The sequence below is a fragment of the Protomyctophum bolini genome (genome assembly GCF_963924005.1).
Source record: "Protomyctophum bolini genome assembly, chromosome: 17".
Taxonomy (NCBI): domain Eukaryota; kingdom Metazoa; phylum Chordata; class Actinopteri; order Myctophiformes; family Myctophidae; genus Protomyctophum; species Protomyctophum bolini.
Genome location: NC_137878.1, coordinates 8725513 through 8745475, shown reverse-complemented (window position 1 = coordinate 8745475; position 19963 = coordinate 8725513). Strand labels below are relative to the sequence as shown.

Genomic DNA, 19963 nt, shown 5'->3' with positions numbered 1-19963 from the left:
GTGTGTAGGCTATACTACAGTATGTCCCACCTCCTTCAATTTCGTGGGCAGGGGCAACATGTTATCATTGTTCCCCTATGTGAGTTCCTCGGAGTGTAATGTAGTGCGTATATACTTTACTTGCCCCAGATATAAGACCCGGGTCCCACAACAACTTAACTCTGCCCATTCGAATCAAGCTCAGCTCTATATTGGCAGGTTGTGCGTCGGTTTGCCTTGTGGGAGACTGGGGTTAGATCCCAGCTTGGGACTAAATCACTGATAAATCTATGCAGTGGTTCAGGGAACTGTCTTTATATGTTTATACCTTTGGAAAAGATTACATACAAAGGTCCACAAACAAGAAGTGTTGCGGTCGTCTAACACGATATATCAAGAACAATAATGGAAGAAGCTGAAGGGGAGTAGTGCTGTTGTTGTTGTTGTGTTTCTTTTTGTTTGGTTTTTGGTTGTTGGTTTCTTTGTATGGGTGATTGTCTTGTAATGTTCATTGTTTTGTCATTTGTGTGGGAAAAAAGAACAATCAATAAATAATATTGTTGGAGAAAAAAAATCACTACATCTGGCGTAGTCGGCAGGACCTGGACGAGGGAGGTGAGGGACATGAAAGACATGCGTCGTTGAGCGTATCGTGAGCCGAGTCGCGTGTATTGTGTGAAGGGCCCAAAAGCTGAGGGGTAGATGCCGTGCCCCCGACATCTACAACAATGGTTTTCAACCCTTTTCATGTTAAGGCCCATGATTTATTCTCCATTTGAGCCACAGACCACCATTTGTGGAGATCCATATAGCCTCTTGCACCCAAGACTTAGATTATTTTTGTTATCATTGGATACGATTTCGTCCACAATGAGAAACAACAGGCAAATAAATGTTGATCAAAATAACAATTCTTCCACATTCTCTATTTGTGTATATAGACTTCTTGTGAATGTAGTAATGCAGATGTTTAACAATAATGTAACTCTGGTTTCATTTTACGTTGTCAGGAGTTAAAGATCTACAATAGTCAATGTGGTTGAAAAACCACTGATCTACAACAACTCTGGCAACCGGGCTGAGCTCTATTGGCATAACATATAGGGTCTATTGTGCGTCGGTTTGGTGAGTGGGTCGACATGGGTTCCATCGCAGCTCAGGTCTAAAAATCACTGCAGTGAGAAAGAAACTCTGAGGAGAACTATATGAGAACAGAAGAATTGTTCTTGGGGCGTTCCTCTTCACTCGAACTAAAGATCTAGATATAAAAGAAAGAAGCCCACGTGGGTTCTTTATGAAGAGCCATAATGAAATGGTTCCAATGATGGTTTATTATCTGACTACGCTACACAGAGGGAGGCCTTCCTGCATGAATCACTGGCAGACCACATAACATCACAACGTTTGACTGATTAAAGGCATGTGCATCTGACCAGGATATATAGGCCTACATTACCTGTTGCACTGACGTCATGTCTAGTCGAGAGCAACGGCATGTGATTGAGATTCAAGGCCATTAAACCACACTTAACTGATGTTGTTTGTGGAAGAAATATCAGTTAGGTCTCGGTTTCCTAAAAAGCAGTCACTGTTTTGGGTTAACATTTCCGTCTCATGGTGAAATGTGAGGAATGGATATATTATCAGTAGATGCAAATATAGAGGTTTGAGTTTGAGCTATATAGGAGGCAAAACAACAGATTCAACCGTCACTCTTCACATTGAAACTTGGACAAATTGAAGCTGCAATCTTTATTTGAATGAACAATACTTTATTTTCATATAATTGGTCCTTAGACTCCTCATGATAAAATACCACACATTCTTCCTACTCAGTCTGTGTCTCATAGGAGGGCTGTGGGCAGTTCAGAAACCCGTCCACCAGTGACATCATCGTTAGGCAGATTTTTTTTTAAACAAGATTAAAAAATTCAGATTTTTATTATCGTGATTTATAACGATGGCTTCCATTATCGTATTGCAACTATTCAGGAATAGAAAGCCTGCAGTTTCCTATTAGCTTGGATTCCCCATCGATGATGTCACTACGGTGGCCGGGTTTCAGAACTGCCCACAGCCCTCCTATGAGACACAGGCCGAGTAGAAAAGGATTGTGGCATTTTATCATGAACATTAGTGACGACCAAGGTTGAAAATTCAATATAACATCTAGCCTATCTACAATGGGAAATTGAGAAATTTAGACCCTGCATGTAGACAAACACTGATTGACACATATTGTCACGCCTCGCTCCTGTGCCTTTGTATTTGAGCATTGACTTAGGTCCAAACCACTGGACTAATATGTGGCTTGACCTTTATGGTTATGTGGTTGTTTTATGTTCAGTATTTTGCCATGTCTTGTTCTGTTGGTTTTGTGTACCGGTATCTTATTTTGTAGTATGGTCCTGTTTGCCTATAGTTGCTGTTCCCTACCTTGTCTCACCTACCTTGTGATGTGTCAGTGTTTTCACCTGTGTCCTCTTTGTCCTGTTAGCCTATCCTGTGTTTGATTGCATTTTGAGTTCACATGTGTCTAGTTAGTCTTTGTCTATTTATATACCCCAGTTTGTTCAGACCCTTTAATGTCAGATCGTCATTTCATGTCAGCGTGTTTACGGTGTCCTTGTTTTGCCTTCCCCATTTTATGGGAAGTTTAAGTTATTGTTTGCATCCTGAACTGTGAATCCTGCCTTTTGGGCGTACTGCTTTTGGGTCCTCTGAACGCACCCTGACAGATTGATACATAGTACTGGCTGAATCTCATAAGCAAATATGTACCCTGTCCAAGTGGGGATTCCTTATTGGCAGCTTGGCAGACATTTGGTCCAAACCCAGGTTCGAATTCTGGGCAGGACATAGAAGTTTTGGATTGCAGCTTGCTATAGTATATAGATCAACATGTCCGGCTCTTGCGGATCCTGCACAGCTTTGATTGTCTTAATCTGGCAGAATTATTATGACATATGAAACTATAAGGAATACAGTTGGTTGGCTTATATTATGTTGCATCAACTTCATGCATGCCAAGTTCCATTTTCATGTCATTCCACATGTCCATTTAATGTAACTTTCTCAAATCTAGAGGGAACTGCAGCGCTATATACGCCTATGCCAAGTTGGTTTAGGAATCATGCCGGCGGAATATATATGGCATGTTCAGCCCATTGACTAGGACTCGCGGTATGCTAGCCTTCCATTATTCAAAGGCAAAGCATACCATTTGTATTATTTCTTTTTCCATTTTTTGAGAAAGCGATTCCATTCATTGCAATATGATTATGAAAATCAGCTCGCAAGAACTTATACTAGAGGTAACGCAACACAAAACAAAATAGGTTATTTTCATTTTATTGTTGTGTTTTGAGACTTTTTAACGTGCATTTTTGACTGATTGAAAGAGTTTAGTCAAAATTAACTCAATTATTCAGGTGACCTCGGTAACATTTAACGACTATATGGAGAAGATGGAAAGTAGTGTTTCCTCAAGGGGGTGCACGGTACGGCACACACCGCCCAGGGGGCATTCAGAAAACATCTGGGATGACTTGCATGCCCACATATATAGTTATATGTCCATATGTATCATTATCATAACTTCCCCTGGTTCCTCCTTGTCAGGAGATACTGTACACTCCAAGCACAAATACTTCACAACTCCTGCAGTTGGGAAAAGTACTCAAATGTTTCACTTAAAGTATAGTATATAGAAATACTCTCCGTTACGAGTAAAAGTCCGGAATTCAAAATGTACTTGAGTGAGAGTACAAAGGTATATTGGCATCCAAATGTACTTAAAGTATACCAAAAGTAAAAGTAGGCTACTCATTAGTCATTATGCAGAATGTCCCATTTAAAAAAGCTTTCGAAAATAGCCGATCTACAAGCTCACAATGCACATTGCGTCGCATTGTGAGCTTGTAGATCGGCTATTTTCAAATGGCCGAAATATAGGGCTGAAGTGGTTAGTATGCTTTGTAATACTGTTCAATTAAAGTCTACAAAGTAAGTAAGCTAAAGTCGTCACATAAATGTAGTGGAGAAGTACAATATTTGCCTCTGAGATGTAGTGGAGTAGAAGTAAAAGTATTGGAAATTGGAAATACTCAAGTAAAGTACAACTCAAAAACCTCAAGATTACTGTACATAAAGTACAGTACTTAAGTAAATGTACTTAGTAACTTTCCACCACTGCATGCTCACCATTTGGCAGATTGCAGCATTCAACCAAACCTTCTCACATGAAAGGAAATGTGACTTTAGTCGTGTTAGTAGACCATTTGATATCTCTGCTGTCGGGAAAAAACCACCTAACTCCAAAATGTTCATTTTTCAGGAAAATAAAAATAAAAGAAATTCAGGAAATGTATATATTTTGAAAACAAAGCAATACCGCCTCATCGAAGTTGGTGTTGTGACTTTATATATTGTCAATTAATTGCATGAGAGGGAGGGAGAGAGTGGAGTTAGTTGCTTTAGCAGACAGTTTGAGGTTCCAATGCGGAGTTAAGAGGTTTTGTCCAAAGCGTTTTGTACTCCTTTCCATTGGTTGTTTGTTGTGTGTATTTTTTACTATTATCTGGCTGCAAACCAATTTCCCGCAAGGGACAATAAAAATAACCTTGAACCTTCAATATTTTCGAAACAACATGCAGACGTAAAGGGTGCTCAATAGCACTCATATATGCAAAAAAAAGAAAAAAACCTCAAAAATGGAGTTAGGAGGTTTCCACCCGACAGCAACGATATTCTACTCTGGATTAAGCTGATGATGCAAAAGCTGAGGACGAGTCCAGCATGGCTCTCTCTGCACTAAGCAGCATACCGCAGTATATAACAGAGTGGACTTGTGAAAAAGAGAAAGAGGAGTTTGAGAAGAGGGGGCAGTGAAAACAACCCTTCGTCAGAAAGGTTGATACAGGTGTGTGAGAAGCATAAGCTTGCTTGATTACGCCCCCCATCCCCCTCCCCAAAACAAACACACTCACGCACGTCGCACGCATGAACGCACGCACACACACACACACACACACACACACACACACACACACACACACACACACACACACACACACACACACACACACACACACACGCACACATAAGTCCAGACCCCTTGAGCTCCAGAAGCCCCCGCATGCTATATAACGTATTGCCCGTTTCCTCGCTCCGATGCCTGGACAGAGTCATTTGGGTTAATGGTGCTTGCTCAGCCCTCCATCTCTTCTCCGTGGCTACATGGTGTGGTATATATATGGCTTCCCCATCCTCCACACCCTATACACGGCACAACGCAGCTGCAGGCCTCTAAGACCCCGCTGACATATGTCCTGTCAAATATAACACTCTCTCTCTCTCTCTCTCTCTCTCTCTCTCTCTCTCTCGTTGCTCTTTCCCCCCCCTGTTTCTCTCTATCTTCCTTGAAGCCTCCCCTCTTCCTCTCTTTGCACAGGTGGCTGTTCCGCAGCCTCCCTCACATGGAAGCAGGCTCCTCTCGTTTGACCCCACCCCCCCCTCCCCCTCTCCACTGGGAGCCACCACCAAAAACCCAGACTCACTCGGTCTCAACTCTCAAATGCAAATGTACACTTGAATTGAATATCTAAGAAACCTAGCTGTGGCCCTTTCACACACACTCACACACACACACACACACACACACACACACACACACACGCGCGCGCACGCGCGCACACACACACTCACGCAGCACGCGCAACATGCGCTCGCTCGCTCTCTCACATGCACTCACCAAAACCCCTTGCTGCCTTCTTCTCCCTCATCCTCCATGCATACTCCATCCTCTCACAAGGGCTGTGTTGTTTTTGGCTCCGTCTGGGACATATGTCATTGCACAGTGCGTGCCGTGCCTGGTTAATTAGGGCTACCTCAAAGCGGGCATAAAAAAACGGAGGCAATATTTATTAGGCAGCACTTTAGCTGCTTGTCATGGGTGCGTGTCAGTGCTGTAAAACAAAGTTTGAACGAGTGTGAGTCAGAAAAGCCAACTATATCGGCGCCCATGCCGCTCGCGTGGAGATTGACATGTCTTTTTTTTCCCCTTCTTTCTACACAGTTTCTCTCTTTGGCCCGATTCATAACTGTACCCTGATGCTCCATGTATACTGTATACTCTCTCACGAAAGATGTATCCCTCTCCGTGTAATATTTATTGGTTGTAATCAACTGGACAGAGTGACGCTTGTCCACCGCTGCTGGCTGTAGGCTATACCTGACTCTGCTGAAGGGGAAGGGTGCAGTATTTGTCTCACAGGCGTCCAACTAATGTGTGATAATTTATAACGGCCATTTTGAGGTGGTTATGTAAAACTAGGGCTTGTTTAATTTACCGCTGAAAGCTAATAAATCCTAACGGCAGTGAGTGTAACCAACGTAAGCATGCCTGTTGTGATGAAGATTAGTTATCCCCCCCGCCCTTACACACATGTTGATACTAATGTGCTTAGAAAAGAACAAGCCGTGTATTTTCATTTTTTTGCTTTCAGAGAATTTGGACACTTATCAAATGAATGCGCACACACACACAGAGCCCAGTGACCACAGATGGAATCCCATTGTTCTGATGCGAGGAGTTCATTTATATTGTGTTCTTCTTCCTTCTTCTTCTTCCGCCAAAAATGGACAATATGGTAGAGGGCTGTGCCAAAAGGTGACGACACGAAGCCCACGACCGCATTGGCCAAATGGTGACGCTATATAGCACTCAATTGAAAATGCAAACTCCGAACAGGCGTGTACAGCTCGCCGTGAACTGTTTGACCGTCAGCAATAAAACTTTGATAACACTTTCGTGTTCTGACTTTTGACCTCTGACCTTTTAGATCTCCCACCATTTTGAATTATATGAAAAACCGGGATCTTTGATCAAAATCAAAGATCCCTTTGATTTGTGTGTAGAAAGACTTCTACACACATTTTGGATCAACAAGAAATTGGGAGCCTACAATGTTTTTAAGTGAAAAATAAGGTTTCATGAGACAATGAAAATTGCAGTTTAATGAAAAATTCTTCTTCGGCCCCTAATACATACATGCAGCATCATATGCTTATGAGACTTTACAGTATGGTAGAGGGTCATGCCATGAGATGAAACCAGTCTTATACTCAAATTGGCCAAAGCGGGGCGCTATAGCGCGAAAACTTTGAACGGGCATAGGCCTAACTCATGCCTCGTTTGTCCAAAAGCCAAAGCAGAACACATCTGTCATTTTGACCAGTAAGCTCCGCCCTCGAATTTTCAGATTCGAGCAGTTTGAAAAAATGCTTAACCTTAAGCCTGATCTTCGGCCTGCATGGATTTTTGAGCAATTTCCGTGAAAACGTTCGGAAACTTCTCCACACAATCTTTGGATCATTATCTGAAATCCCATGCAGTTGAAGAGAAGTTTGTATGTGAAAATTTGTAAAATAAATATGACTGCGAGCAGCACTTTGAACATGCATAACTCAGGCCTTGTTTGGCCAAAGCCATGTAACTTGTTTACACATGTGCCTTGACTCATGCGGAACACATCTGTCACTTGGTACGTGAACAAATGTGTATACACAAAATATATATAGCCTATACAGTAGCTGCAAGCAGCGATTAGAGGGGCCAAGGAATGCAGCAATAAGAAAAATACTATATACGCACGATAAGCAGTTTTTGGGGTCTGTCTGAGGTGTACGAACATCTGCAATACCACTGGGTGACCTAAAGTGGCACTGTTGAACAGCCTAAACTATAACTACAGCCAGCCAGCTGTGTTGTTGAGCAGCCTGCACCGCTCAGTTCATACGGGTGTGATTTTTCAGACTCATTCTCATGCTCATTTTCCCTGCATCATTTAGTCATCTCATAGCCCGCTCACTAATTTAACACCAGTGTTGGCGTCGTTAGGTTACTGGATTACTGCCCATGAAAAGAATCCCTTACCGTTACAGATTACCATCTGAGAAAAGTAACAAGTTAGATTATTTTCCGTTATTTTCCGTTACCCGACAATTAAAACCCATTTTGAATGCTTGCGCAAGTTGTTTACATTGTAGACTATTAGGCTACTGCCTACCGTCATTGCGCCGCATATTACGGCCCTAATTAACTTTATGGTTAAAAACGAGAATAATACACACCATGAACTGACCATAGACAATATCCCCTTTACAGCTCTTTTCATTAACTAAAATAATTCGCCACAATCGCCAGCCTATACACGTAGGTCTGGACAGAAAGGCTGTTGCGCTGCGCTCCAACCAGCCAACAGTGCGCATGATGCCCTCTCCACGGCGCGCACCGTGGCGCATGAACAACAACAACACCACCACCACCACCACCGTGGACCCACGACCGGCGACCCACGTATGAACTAGATAGTTTATAAGAAATGGCACGGCGGCCATCCTCGCAGAGAATCCTGTAACCTGTTATTGGGGGGGGGGGGGGGCATCAACAACAGCCTGTTGTTGATGATGAATGTTACTATGAAACTTAAACAATTCATTAAACTAGTACTCACCTAATGACGCCGCCACGGAGGATCTACCATGTTTAACGTAATTCCAAAGTGTTTAGCCTACATTGTTTAAGTCAAAGACGCATGCGGTTTTTACTTTGGCTTAAAGCATGTTGTTATTATTATTCTGCTTAGAGTATATTCCACCAACACCACCGGCACTGTCATAGCAGCTGGCTACAACCGAAACAACTTCCTCGTCCTCTTCAAAATAAAATCTACTTGTAAGTAACAATACTTTTATTTCTTAAGTGAACGGGCGGGCGGCCTGGTTCCGGCGAGTCTTCCCGCGTCCAAAATGATGAAGTGACAGTTACCGCATTTCAGCTTTCCGTGCTCGGACACACACTTACACATACATGGAGTGGAGGCACCGCTCAAAAACAGGGGTTTCGCACGCCAAAGAGAAATGATGCATGTTGCATGCATGATGCACATTGCATCATATAGGGGGCCACCCTAGTGTAGTGGGTAGAGCATATGCCCCTCATGCGCAAGGTTGTGGGCTTGAACCCTGCCTGGGGTCGACGTCAGCGAGGGCAATGCGGTCGCAAGGGGTTCCTATACCGCCAAATCAAATGGGTTTAGATCTGAGCCAAGTCTCCTGAGGTGGCACGTCTGAAGCTTGTCCTGGACGGCGTATCCGGACGCAAAAAAAAAAAATCCACTATTGGGTTAAACTTGTACAAATGTAACCCTGGCGTTCCTAATTTGGGCATGTAATTACAGGTGTTCATTTTTGAATAGGACTTATAAGTGGACGGCAATGTGTTTGCTTTCTCAGTACTTGCCGCGAACTCTCACCTAAAGCTCCCAGCGTCAACCCTCAAAACAGTGTGTGTATGCTTGTGCAGATCCAAGAAGAAAGCTAGAAAAAGGCACACATTTCCCGCTAGTATATTTATATCACATTGCAGATGAGACTCTGCTACAGTTGTGCTGTCTGGGTGGGTTGATTTCAGGCTTTCTGGTTGCATCATTCCAGGCCCGGGGGAGAGAAGGGTTGTGGTTAGATGCGAGAGTGCCAACACTGGCCATGTGATAGGCATTACCTCAGAGCTGAGGTCTGTGGAGATGATTATGCTTTAAGAGCTTTCTAATGCTCATTAACACTTCTGGCTCCTCTCACTCTAGGTTTAACTCCTGGCTACTTCTTCTTGCTATGGCGCATATGCATGGCGAGAAACTACAGTATGTATACACAAACATACAATAAATATGTGTGCATCATCAGTACTTGTCTTGTCTGTTTGTCTCAGTCGGTCTCATTATCTTCATGTAGTCTGTGTGGTACATTTTAGACCCATGTGCAAAGGTATAGTCCGTTTTTACTCTGGTGGTGCAAAGTAAGTCACACCTGAAACTTAAAATTCTAAATACAACCGGAACTTCCGGAAGCCATGCAGTGAAGCTTTGCCAGGACAGGGGTGATAAAACAATAATCTGCACACACCATGCCCTCTCAAATTTGCCAGTTGTGATTAACTGTCACTTAAATAAAAAATGACTAAGTATATATACCTCAGGTTTAAAATTGTGTTTCATTTTCTGGGGGAGTTTGTTTGTTAATCTGGACATTTTCTCCCGGGATACATGAAAGTAATGTAACTCAGAGTTCAGTGCCATTCAAATGAATGCCACAATATGCTCCGATATAATCCAGACCTTCGTATAAACCTCCATAAACTTCGACTTAGAAAGGCCAGGCTACCGGTATTTATTTATAAAACCACTTAAATAAACGACTTATTTCTCATTCGGCACAATTTGTCACGGAGAGATCCAAAGCACAGCCACTACTGACTCATGTCTATGGCTGCATATATACAGTACAGTAGGGCCCATCAGGTTTATTGCTATTTTTGGCTGATTGTGAACAAGGATCAGTTACATATGGCATTTGGGGAAATCACAGAACATGTACAAGTTGTGCCGTCTCTGCACAGGAGTCCCTGCGAGTCACAATATAGCTCATGTGGTTATTGGAAGTGCATAATAAATACTACCAAACGTTGCATATAGATATGAGACTGATTGATGGCTTATCATGTGGTTGTCCTCTTCCCACTGCATGGATGCAGGAACGTAAATCATGGCGAAAGAAACAAGGTCAGTGTGTGTGTGTGTGCAGTGCATGAATCCTGATCCCGGTATACAGTGTATATATACAGACTATACTGTATGGGCTGCATAGTATTAATGATGGTATAGCCTACAGCTATAGGGTGCCTGCGGCTCAAACAACATACATTGAACACCCGTCTTTTTTTTGGGTTAAAAAACATATTTAACCAATGAAAAGTATTAAAAAAGCGCTTCGGGAAACAGAACTCTTAACTCCATTGGACCCTCAAACTCGCTGCTAAAGCAGACACGTTGCAAGTAAAATTGACAATATATAAAGTCACGATACCAACTTTGATGAGGCAGTATTGCATTGTTTTAACAAGTATAATGTTTTCTTCATTTCCTGAAAAATGTTACATGTTGGAGCTAGGTGGTTTCTTCTCGACAGCAGAGATATTATATAACCTATTTCAACAATAAACACTTACAATCTTATACCATGTGGCCCAGTTTCACCACCTGTCCAGTTGCTTTGCACTTCCCTGTCCCTGATAAAAACACATTGTATGATGTTTTGTAGACAAGTAGCTATAGATGACTCAGAGACTAAAAATCCTTTCTCATTTTCTATGAAACAGCTAGAGAATTCAGATTCTTATTATAAGGCATCTGGTGTGTCCATTTTCTTTTATCGCATTGTATGCGGTAAGTTGGTCACCAAGTAATTATGAAACTAGGACACTTGGTATTCACAACCATACTATATTGGGCTTCCGCTTTGACTTAGGGTACAAGCTGAAAATGTGGTGCTTTCTTTGCACTACATTGCCTGGAGTATTGCTTGGGTGAAATAGGTTCCCTCCCTCCCTCTCTCCCCCTCTCTCCATCTCTCTCTCTCCCTCTCTCTCTCTGTATCACTCGCTGAACACGCTCTGTCCTGATGTCACCAAACTCCCATCCCTCCGTATACCTAACCCTTTCTTCCTCACCGTCTCCTCCATTGGATGTGCAGATATAGGAATGTGACGTCATTCACAACTGAAACTGCCGACGCCGATTTGAACAGACGACAGGAATGTCCATATTTGGGTATATATAATTTGCCCCGAATTGCGTACAGCAGTTTTCGGCCAACAGACATCCAAGTTAACTAACAGATTCCAGACTTATATGCGTCCAAATAACTGTCAGCTCTCACTCCCTCTCACAAGAGTTCCTTTTATGGAGACGACAGAGACATCTAGTCTCAGGTCAATGTAGAAACTCCATATACGGATATGGACGACTGGCATCGTCATGATGACAAGCAATCTGCCGACCCTAAATACAGAGTGGTTGTTGCCTTTGAGGTTTAGAGGGAAGCATGAGCATTACTTGCAATCTCCTCGCGGGAGACACCATTGTCTCCCGCACGAGATAGAATACTTGGCCTTACACAACCCTAAGATATTATCTGCGATATTTGACCTTACAACACAATTATCGTGTCAGAGATTTAGACATCCCTGTTAAGTGCTCACCGGACACCACTGCGGTGGTTGTAGTATAGTGTGTTATATGTTGCCCTGCTGAAGAAGACATGAACACGTGGAGTCTCGTATCCATTTGTGTTATGCTATGTCTCACTGTACGATGGGGGGTTTCATTGAATTCTTACTCCGGAGCGGGCAATCCACCCAAGTTCGGTGACTACGAAGCTCAGAGACACTGGCAAGAAGTGACCTACAATCTCCCCGTTCGGGAGTGGTACTTCAACACCACGGACAACGACTTGGACTACTGGGGCCTCGACTACCCTCCTCTGTCCGCCTATCACAGCCTGCTCTGCGCCCATGTGGCCAAGACAGTGAACCCCGAATGGGTGGCGCTGCACACGTCGAGAGGCCACGAGAGCCAAGCGCACAAGGTGTTCATGAGAGCCACGGTCCTCCTGGCGGATCTGCTGGTCTACATCCCCGCGGTAGTCATATACTGCCTCGCTCTGTGCGAGGGATCCTTCGGGACGAGGGTCTGCACTCTCCTCTGCTTCCTGCTCTACCCCGGGCTGATTCTCATCGACTACGGGCACTTCCAGTACAACGGAGTGAGCCTGGGCTTGGCCCTGTGGGGCGTGCTCGGCCTGGGCCTGGGGTGGGACGCGGCGGGCTCCCTGGCGTTCTCCCTGGCCGTCAACTATAAACAGATGGAGCTGTACCACGCCCTGCCCTTCTTCTGCTACCTGCTGGGGAAGTGCGCGGAGAGGGGCCTTCGCACGGGACCGGGCCTGCTCCTGCTGGCGAGGATCGCCGCGACGGTGTCGGTGACCTTCGGCCTCTGCTGGCTGCCCTTCCTGTCGGACCCCGGCCAGGCGGCGCAGGTCGTCCGCCGGATCTTTCCCGTGCACCGAGGGCTGTTCGAGGACAAGGTGGCCAACGCCTGGTGCAGCCTGAACGTCCTGACGAAGGTCAGGACCGTCCTGTCCGCGGACTCCCAGCTCTGCCTCAGCTTCGCCGCCACTCTCCTGGCGGCGCTGCCCTCCTCCGTCCGGCTCCTGACCAAGCCCACGTTCTGGCAGTTCAAGCTGGCGCTGGTCAACTGCTCCCTGGCGTTCTTCCTCTTCTCCTACCACGTCCACGAGAAGTCCATCCTGCAGCCCGCCCTGTCCGTCTGCCTCCTCCTGAACGACCTGCCCCTGGCGGCCATCTGGTTCCTCCAGGCCTCCACGTTCAGCATGCTGCCTCTGCTCCTGAGGGACGGCCTGCTGGTTCCGTACGCGGTGACCTCCGTGGCCTTCCTCGCGTTCAGCACCTACCTGCTGTCGGCCCTGCAGCGCTGCTGCTCCGAGGACGAGCTGAGACTCGGGGCTTGCTGCAAGCGGCTTTCCTCCTTCCTGCCCGGGCTCCGTGTGCAGGCCGTCGTAGTCAGACGGGCGTTCTACGTCAGCGTCGGTGCGATGGCCGCTCTGAGCGTTGCCAGCGTGGCTCTGGTCCCTCCGACCGAGCTGCCCGATTTGTTTCCCGTCCTGGTGTGCAGTTTCTCTTTCCTGAACTTTCTCGGAGCTCTCTTGTACTTCAACGTTGTCCAGTTCAGTGGGCCACCCAGCGGAAAGATCCGGAAGAAGGCCTAACTGACATGAGTGGATCATGGATGTGTTCTACGTCACATAATAGTGAATTGCATTTTCATAGCGCTTTTCCAAGTGCTCAAACAGCGAACAGTCAACGCCAGCATCCTCACTTCCCACACACCAATGGTGGCAAGCAAACACCGACCAACTCATTGGAGGCAATGTGGGTTCAGTGTCTTGCCCATGGACACTTTGACATGTGGACAGGAATTGCTGGGATTCAAACCACCTACCCAGGGATCATTCGACGATATTTTTGTGAATCTCTATGGGAAAAAAATGAATGGCAGATTTTTCAGTGGGTCCCGATTCCGAACCACAGCCAGATCTAGCAGTCAGGTGGCCCTATGCAAGAAAATGTGTAAATTTGCAATGAAAATGCTTCAATCTGGTGCACTTTGAGATCAAAATTAAGAGGTTAGATCTATAAAGAACTACACACATCATATTAGATTATTAAAATGAAACCAAATGGACCCGTACAGCTCCATTTGCTCTCAAGAGTTAAATTATTGTTAAAGTTAGAGAGTTAAAGATCTATAAGGATTCATTTGCATGGTCATTGGTTACCAACTCTCATCATTTAGCTGGGGACAACCTGGAACCTCCTCAAGGACCTCTGGTTGAGAACCATGCTGTATATTAGTGTGCAACCTGGAACCTCCTCTGGTATAGCACCATGCTGTATAGTGTGCAACCTGGAACCTCCTCAAGGACCTCTGGTTGAACCATGCTGGACAGTGTGCATCCATTAGGATACTAAGCATAAAGTTACCAAAAGGAACCAAAAAGGGACTCAAATTCAATATTTATTTTCATCATACATTTGCAGTAACCATGGTAAACACATTCTGGCTAAGAAGGCAACATAATACATTAGTTTCAACTTAAAAAGCATTACAACAGCAAGTAAAATGAATACAACAATATACAATTAAAATCCAAAAATAGCATATCAATTTTGAAAACAGCCTATTGTCATATTTTGAACAATCAATACATTTTCATTTTATATTCTTTTGTTGAGAAAAAAGAAAAAAGAAATGTGTTGGAGCACAGAAAAATGCTACTTGACCAGAGGAATTAATTACTGTGAGGCTTGGCTAGCATTTTGTTTTGTCTTGATCAAATTACTTTTACTTTTAAAGTCGTCTGAAAGATGCTAATATATGCTTTATTGAAACACAAAGAGAAAGTTGGCTTTTCTAACACTGCAAACAATGGTGATATAATCTATATCCTATCCCTCGGCCTACTTAAACAAAGGGTATGTTCAAATTGTTGATCTAACAGACCTTCCCCTTGCACTTGGAGGACATTCGGTGGTTTTACATAAACCATAATATCTCGCGGCTCCCTGTTGCCAGAAATAGGCCTACTGCCAGTAGCTGAATCTGGTTTTAACCCATGTCTCGTTAAAAAGTGCCCACAAACTCCCTTAATTGCTTCACAGAAACAATATTTTCTTATACATACACCTTTAAATGTTGGGGCTAAGTGATATTTCCTTGTAGAAATAAGTGTAATAAGAAAACTCATGCCGAATTTTAACTGGAACACTTTAATTCTCGGCTGGAATTGCTGACCCATCTGAAGTTATATTTTCATAAAGTTTATTAAAGAGCTGGAGAGACGGCCCTGTTACTGAACAAACACTCTATAGCAATCGATTAAAATCTGAATAAAAAAAGCATATTTTACCCTGCCGTTAAGTTTGTTTGTGTTTGTGACTATAAACCTATGAATGTCACTATATTAGTAGTGTTGCTCCACACCTGAGTTTTTACTTTACTTTACTGTGACATGCATGCCACCTCCATTAGGTAGCATAATTAGCAAAAGGAATATTTTAAGAATGTAGAACCATTTAAACACTTGACAGCCCCTATTCTGGGGGCAAACATTCGACGCAAATAGCTGACCTACAAGCTCACAACACGTTGTAATGTTGTTGTGAGCTTTTAGATTGGCTATTTTAGGGGCGAGGTTATAGAGGGAAATACCAGAAGATCTAGTACAGTGCCCTGAGAGACCCCGGCTATAGTCTAATGATGAGTTTAAGCATGCATTTAACTAATATGGAAGGAAATGAGGGACCATTATGAAGTATCCATATTGGTGCAACAGAAAAAATAATAATAGTTTGTAAAAAAACATGATTCACACTACTATTCTTGCTACATTTCACAGGTTGTACCCTGAATTGAGTTTTTAGTTTTTCTATTGGTATGAGAATTGGCAGCCATGGACTCCATATTTTGGGGTTTTTGGGGGACAGAATGAGGCCTGTAAAAGCTGCCAGACCAGGAGACGTCGAGACTAAGGGCTATATACCAAACCATAGCATCAAGCCAGCCACTAATCATGGGTTACTAACCCAAGTCTTGATAGCTGGAATATTTATGAACGTGTGGACTCAACAGGGAACTAAGTGAAAATATAGTCACTTGCCATTTACATCTTCTGTTTGTTGGCTGACACAAAGACTCACAGCGTTGTCAGTGATTGTTGGACTTGACAATGGCTTTTCACTTTCAGTGTTGAGTGAGTGTCAACATTTCAATATCCTACCTTTTTCACTGACCTAGCTTTCCCTCGTGAACAGAATATATGGGTAATAGGATTATTTTCCTGCAAAAACTTGTAATGCCTCACCTCCAGGACTTGATCCATTATGGTAGACATATACTTTTGAGAAAAGACAATGGCAAATGTCATGAAACAACTTGAAAGTATACATTAAGTTCTGTAGCTAATGAACAGTATACGTTGTGTATACAGACAGATCCTTATGTCCTTCTCTGACAATACAGCCTAAAATGTGGTGCTGCTAAGACGAACTCAGGAGCAGTCATCCACTGATTTGATTTTTTTCTCTCCTTTATTTACCCAGGGTATAGTATAGCTGAGCACAAGTGCTCATTTTTAGCAACGCCCTGCACATAGAAACACACAGAATCGAACCGGCAACCTTTAGGGAAACAAGGGCGCTCCCTTAACCCTTACAGTGCGTTTCAAAAGCGGGTGAGCATCGGCCGACACATCGCCCAATAGCCCGTTATCGCCCGAAAAGATTAATTATTTGTATCTTTTCGACCATCGCCTGTTCGCCTGCTGTCGCCGGTATAGTCGACATAGACAAATAATGCACTTCCGGGAAATTCCTCTGGCTGTCGCCCGCTGTTACAGCGTAGCCTACTGTGAGGCCACCGCATGCCCCTGATTGAGTTGATGAATGTCCATCTGGCGTCTCCATCAAACAGTGGTTTGAATATCTCAACAACCTCTAATTCTAATACATGCCCCAGATCCTAGACTTTTGTCGATTAACTGACACCACAAGCAAGTCTAGGCACACTTTAGGGGATTTATCCATGCAAAGAAGCCTAATAAATGTATTACTGCGAAGCTGAGGTTGAGAAATGGCAAAGGGACATACTGGTTTGTTTTGGCTTGGGAAACCCTGTTCGTTTCTATATAGTATGCAGACTACTGGTGTGGAGCCGCTTTCTTTTATTTGACTGTGTGCCTCACTGTGAGGGAGGAAAAAATGGCTTTGTATAATCACCAACCAGCCGTATATATGCCCCTGAAAAAATGAATGTTGGCAACCGTTTTTTGTGCAGAACATTAAAAAGAGAGCAAGAGAGAGAGAAACAGAGGGAGAGAGAGAGAGAGAGAGAGAGAGAGGTTTCTGACCGCAACTCATAAACCGCACTTTATTTAGACTGGCGTTCGCCCATTATTTGTTCACAGGGGCTTTCAGTCAGTCTGAGGGAAATATGTTCCAGCATCTGCCGGGTGTTGGGGGGTTGGGGCGGTGGTAATGGAGGGAAAGGGGGGGGGGGGGTGGGTATGGTGGAGGAGAGGGAGCGAGAGAGAGAGAGGAGGTGGGATGAACTCTTGCCAGGTGTGGGTCGTTGCCATGGCATTCCATCAGGCGACTCCGCTAGCTGCGCTGCGGCGGGCTCATCAGTGGCTGAATGCCAATGGGAGGGTTTAGGCTCGCTGGAGAAACCAAAAGTGGCTCTAAAGCAGCAACCCCACCACCACCGCCACCGCCGCCACCACCACCACCACCACCACCCCCCATCCCTTCTATGAATCCATAGAATGTACCATTTGACCTGTGCACACGGTGTGTGATTGACAGAGTGAGTATAATATATTGCACTCAAGACTCGGCTCTGCAGTTAAGTGTGTCACTGTGAATTCACACTGACGTCGGGAAGATATGCTCGGCTTTTATATTGGATTCAATTGCAGGAGTGAAGCTGTATATGTATGGGTGTACCTCTTTTTTCTTTTTTCCTCCCTGACCAATAAGCTTAAAGACATGCTCTCGTATAATAGCACCAGCCTGCATGACTTTCATTTTGTCTCAGTCTTAAAAATAATATATAATAGAAAGACATTCCAGCTGTGATCATGGCTGGATTGGCGGTTTGTTCCATATGTCAAAAATATGGGGCGACTGTGGCTCAAGAGGTATAGAGTATAGGTCGTCCAATGATCCATGGGTCGGCGGTTCGAACCGCCGACCCATGGATCAATAACACAAGTGCTTACTGTAGTGAATTAAACAGAGAGGACTGGAGTCAATTGGGTTATATTATTTTTAACACTAATTTGAAGCTGTCAAAATCTGACAGAGTTCTGGCGGCCATGGTCACGCCCACCTTTTGATAACGCCCTCTTCTGGTAACGCCCACTTTTGGCCACGCCCACAAAAAGGACCCCCCATGTCATTTTCCAGGCAGGCTCCACTGTTCGAATCCCGGCTCCTCCTGTCTACATGTCGAAGTGTCCTTGGGCAAGACACTGAACCCCAAATTTCTCCCGATGTGCTGGTTGGTACTTTGCATGGCTTCCGCTGCAATCGGTGTATGAATGTGTATGTGTGTGTGAATGGGTGAATGTAATGCACAATCTATGTAAATCGCCTTGGATAAAGGCGCTATATAAATGCACCATTTACCGTTTATTTATATGGCAGGACTTGTTTGAGAATGTTTCACATTCCAGCCATTACTGTTGCACTTTGTCACTATACAATTTGGCTACTATATACAACCTACAGTATACCCTATTTCAGTGGTTCCCAAATTGTGGTGCGTGCACCCCCTGTGGTGCGCGAGCACCTTGTAGGGGGTGCGCGACATGAAAAGTCTAATGGTGGTGCCATGGTTTTATGTTAAATTAACATATTATGCCGGCAAGTATATATGCAGAATATAGCCTATGCTGCATAATAGTGCATATGCCATATCTCTAGGTCGTCCTCAGACGAGCCTTCCATATGTGCATATATGTGGATAAATAGGAAATACATGTCTCTATAGCTTATATGCAATTCATATTTCCATGTGGGGGGGGGGGGGTGCGTCAGCTACAGGTCGGGAGGTAACAGGGGGTGCATGGCCAAAAAGGTTTGGGAACCGCTGCCCTATAATCATCACCTCAGAAAAGATTTGGCTCTCCAATTAAGATACCGCCTTAATAACTGATGTTAAAATACAGGAGCGTCAGCGTATATATACCTGCCCCTTTTTGTTCCCTTCCTATAAGCCAATAAGGCTGCTGCTCTGACGGAACTCTGTCTCATCACCAATCAGCACTATAATGTGACGAATCCGTTCTCAAATGGGTGTGCTGTCATGCCCATTTCAGCACGGCTGGATAGCCCATTTCAACCAATTGCCGCATGGTCAGAAGAACTATACCTGTAGTAATATAAATATTTCATTCCACTTTTGTCCTTTTTCTCCTTTTTTGGGGCGACTCCTATATGCGTATCACCAGAGGGGGGGCTCAAGTACCGTAGTGGTACTAGTACCAGTGGTTGGGAACCTCTGTCCTATATCATCCTCTCGCTATAGCAGTTTTCCACATGCATAAACATGACGTGGTATTGTGATCGCCATCGCTCGCCCAAAAACAAATCCCTGTATACCTCTATTCATTGTTTGTTTCGGCAAGCAAACTGTATATACATATTCAAAACAAAAACAAAACAAACACACACACAAAAAAAAATAAATAATAATAAAGCAAAAAAGGGCCTCGACTCATCCGCGCAACTCTTAGCAACTGTTGCTATGTGTAACATCGTTGAACTCCACCTCTCGCTCGCTCTTCAAACGCGAATGACTAATCCATCACCGCCGCCGTGCACTGAAAGCTCTCGTCGAGGCCTCCGGAGCAGCCTGACACCCCCCCCCTCCCCCCTCCCCCCCCCATGACCCTCTCCTGGATGTTTCCTCATTACTTTATAATGTATTCACACTTATATGCTTCC

General features: G+C 44.3%; 1 protein-coding gene across 1 annotated transcript; it reads left to right on the top strand.

Moving 5' to 3' along the window:
* Positions 1-12138: 12138 nt before the first annotated feature.
* On the top strand, positions 12139-13665 carry LOC308331581 (dolichyl pyrophosphate Man9GlcNAc2 alpha-1,3-glucosyltransferase-like; the record flags this gene model as incomplete). Its single annotated transcript, XM_080787065.1, has 1 exon — positions 12139-13665. The coding sequence occupies one exon, from the start codon at positions 12139-12141 to the stop codon at positions 13663-13665; it is 1527 nt and encodes a 508-aa protein (XP_080643191.1).
* Positions 13666-19963: the final 6298 nt, after the last annotated feature.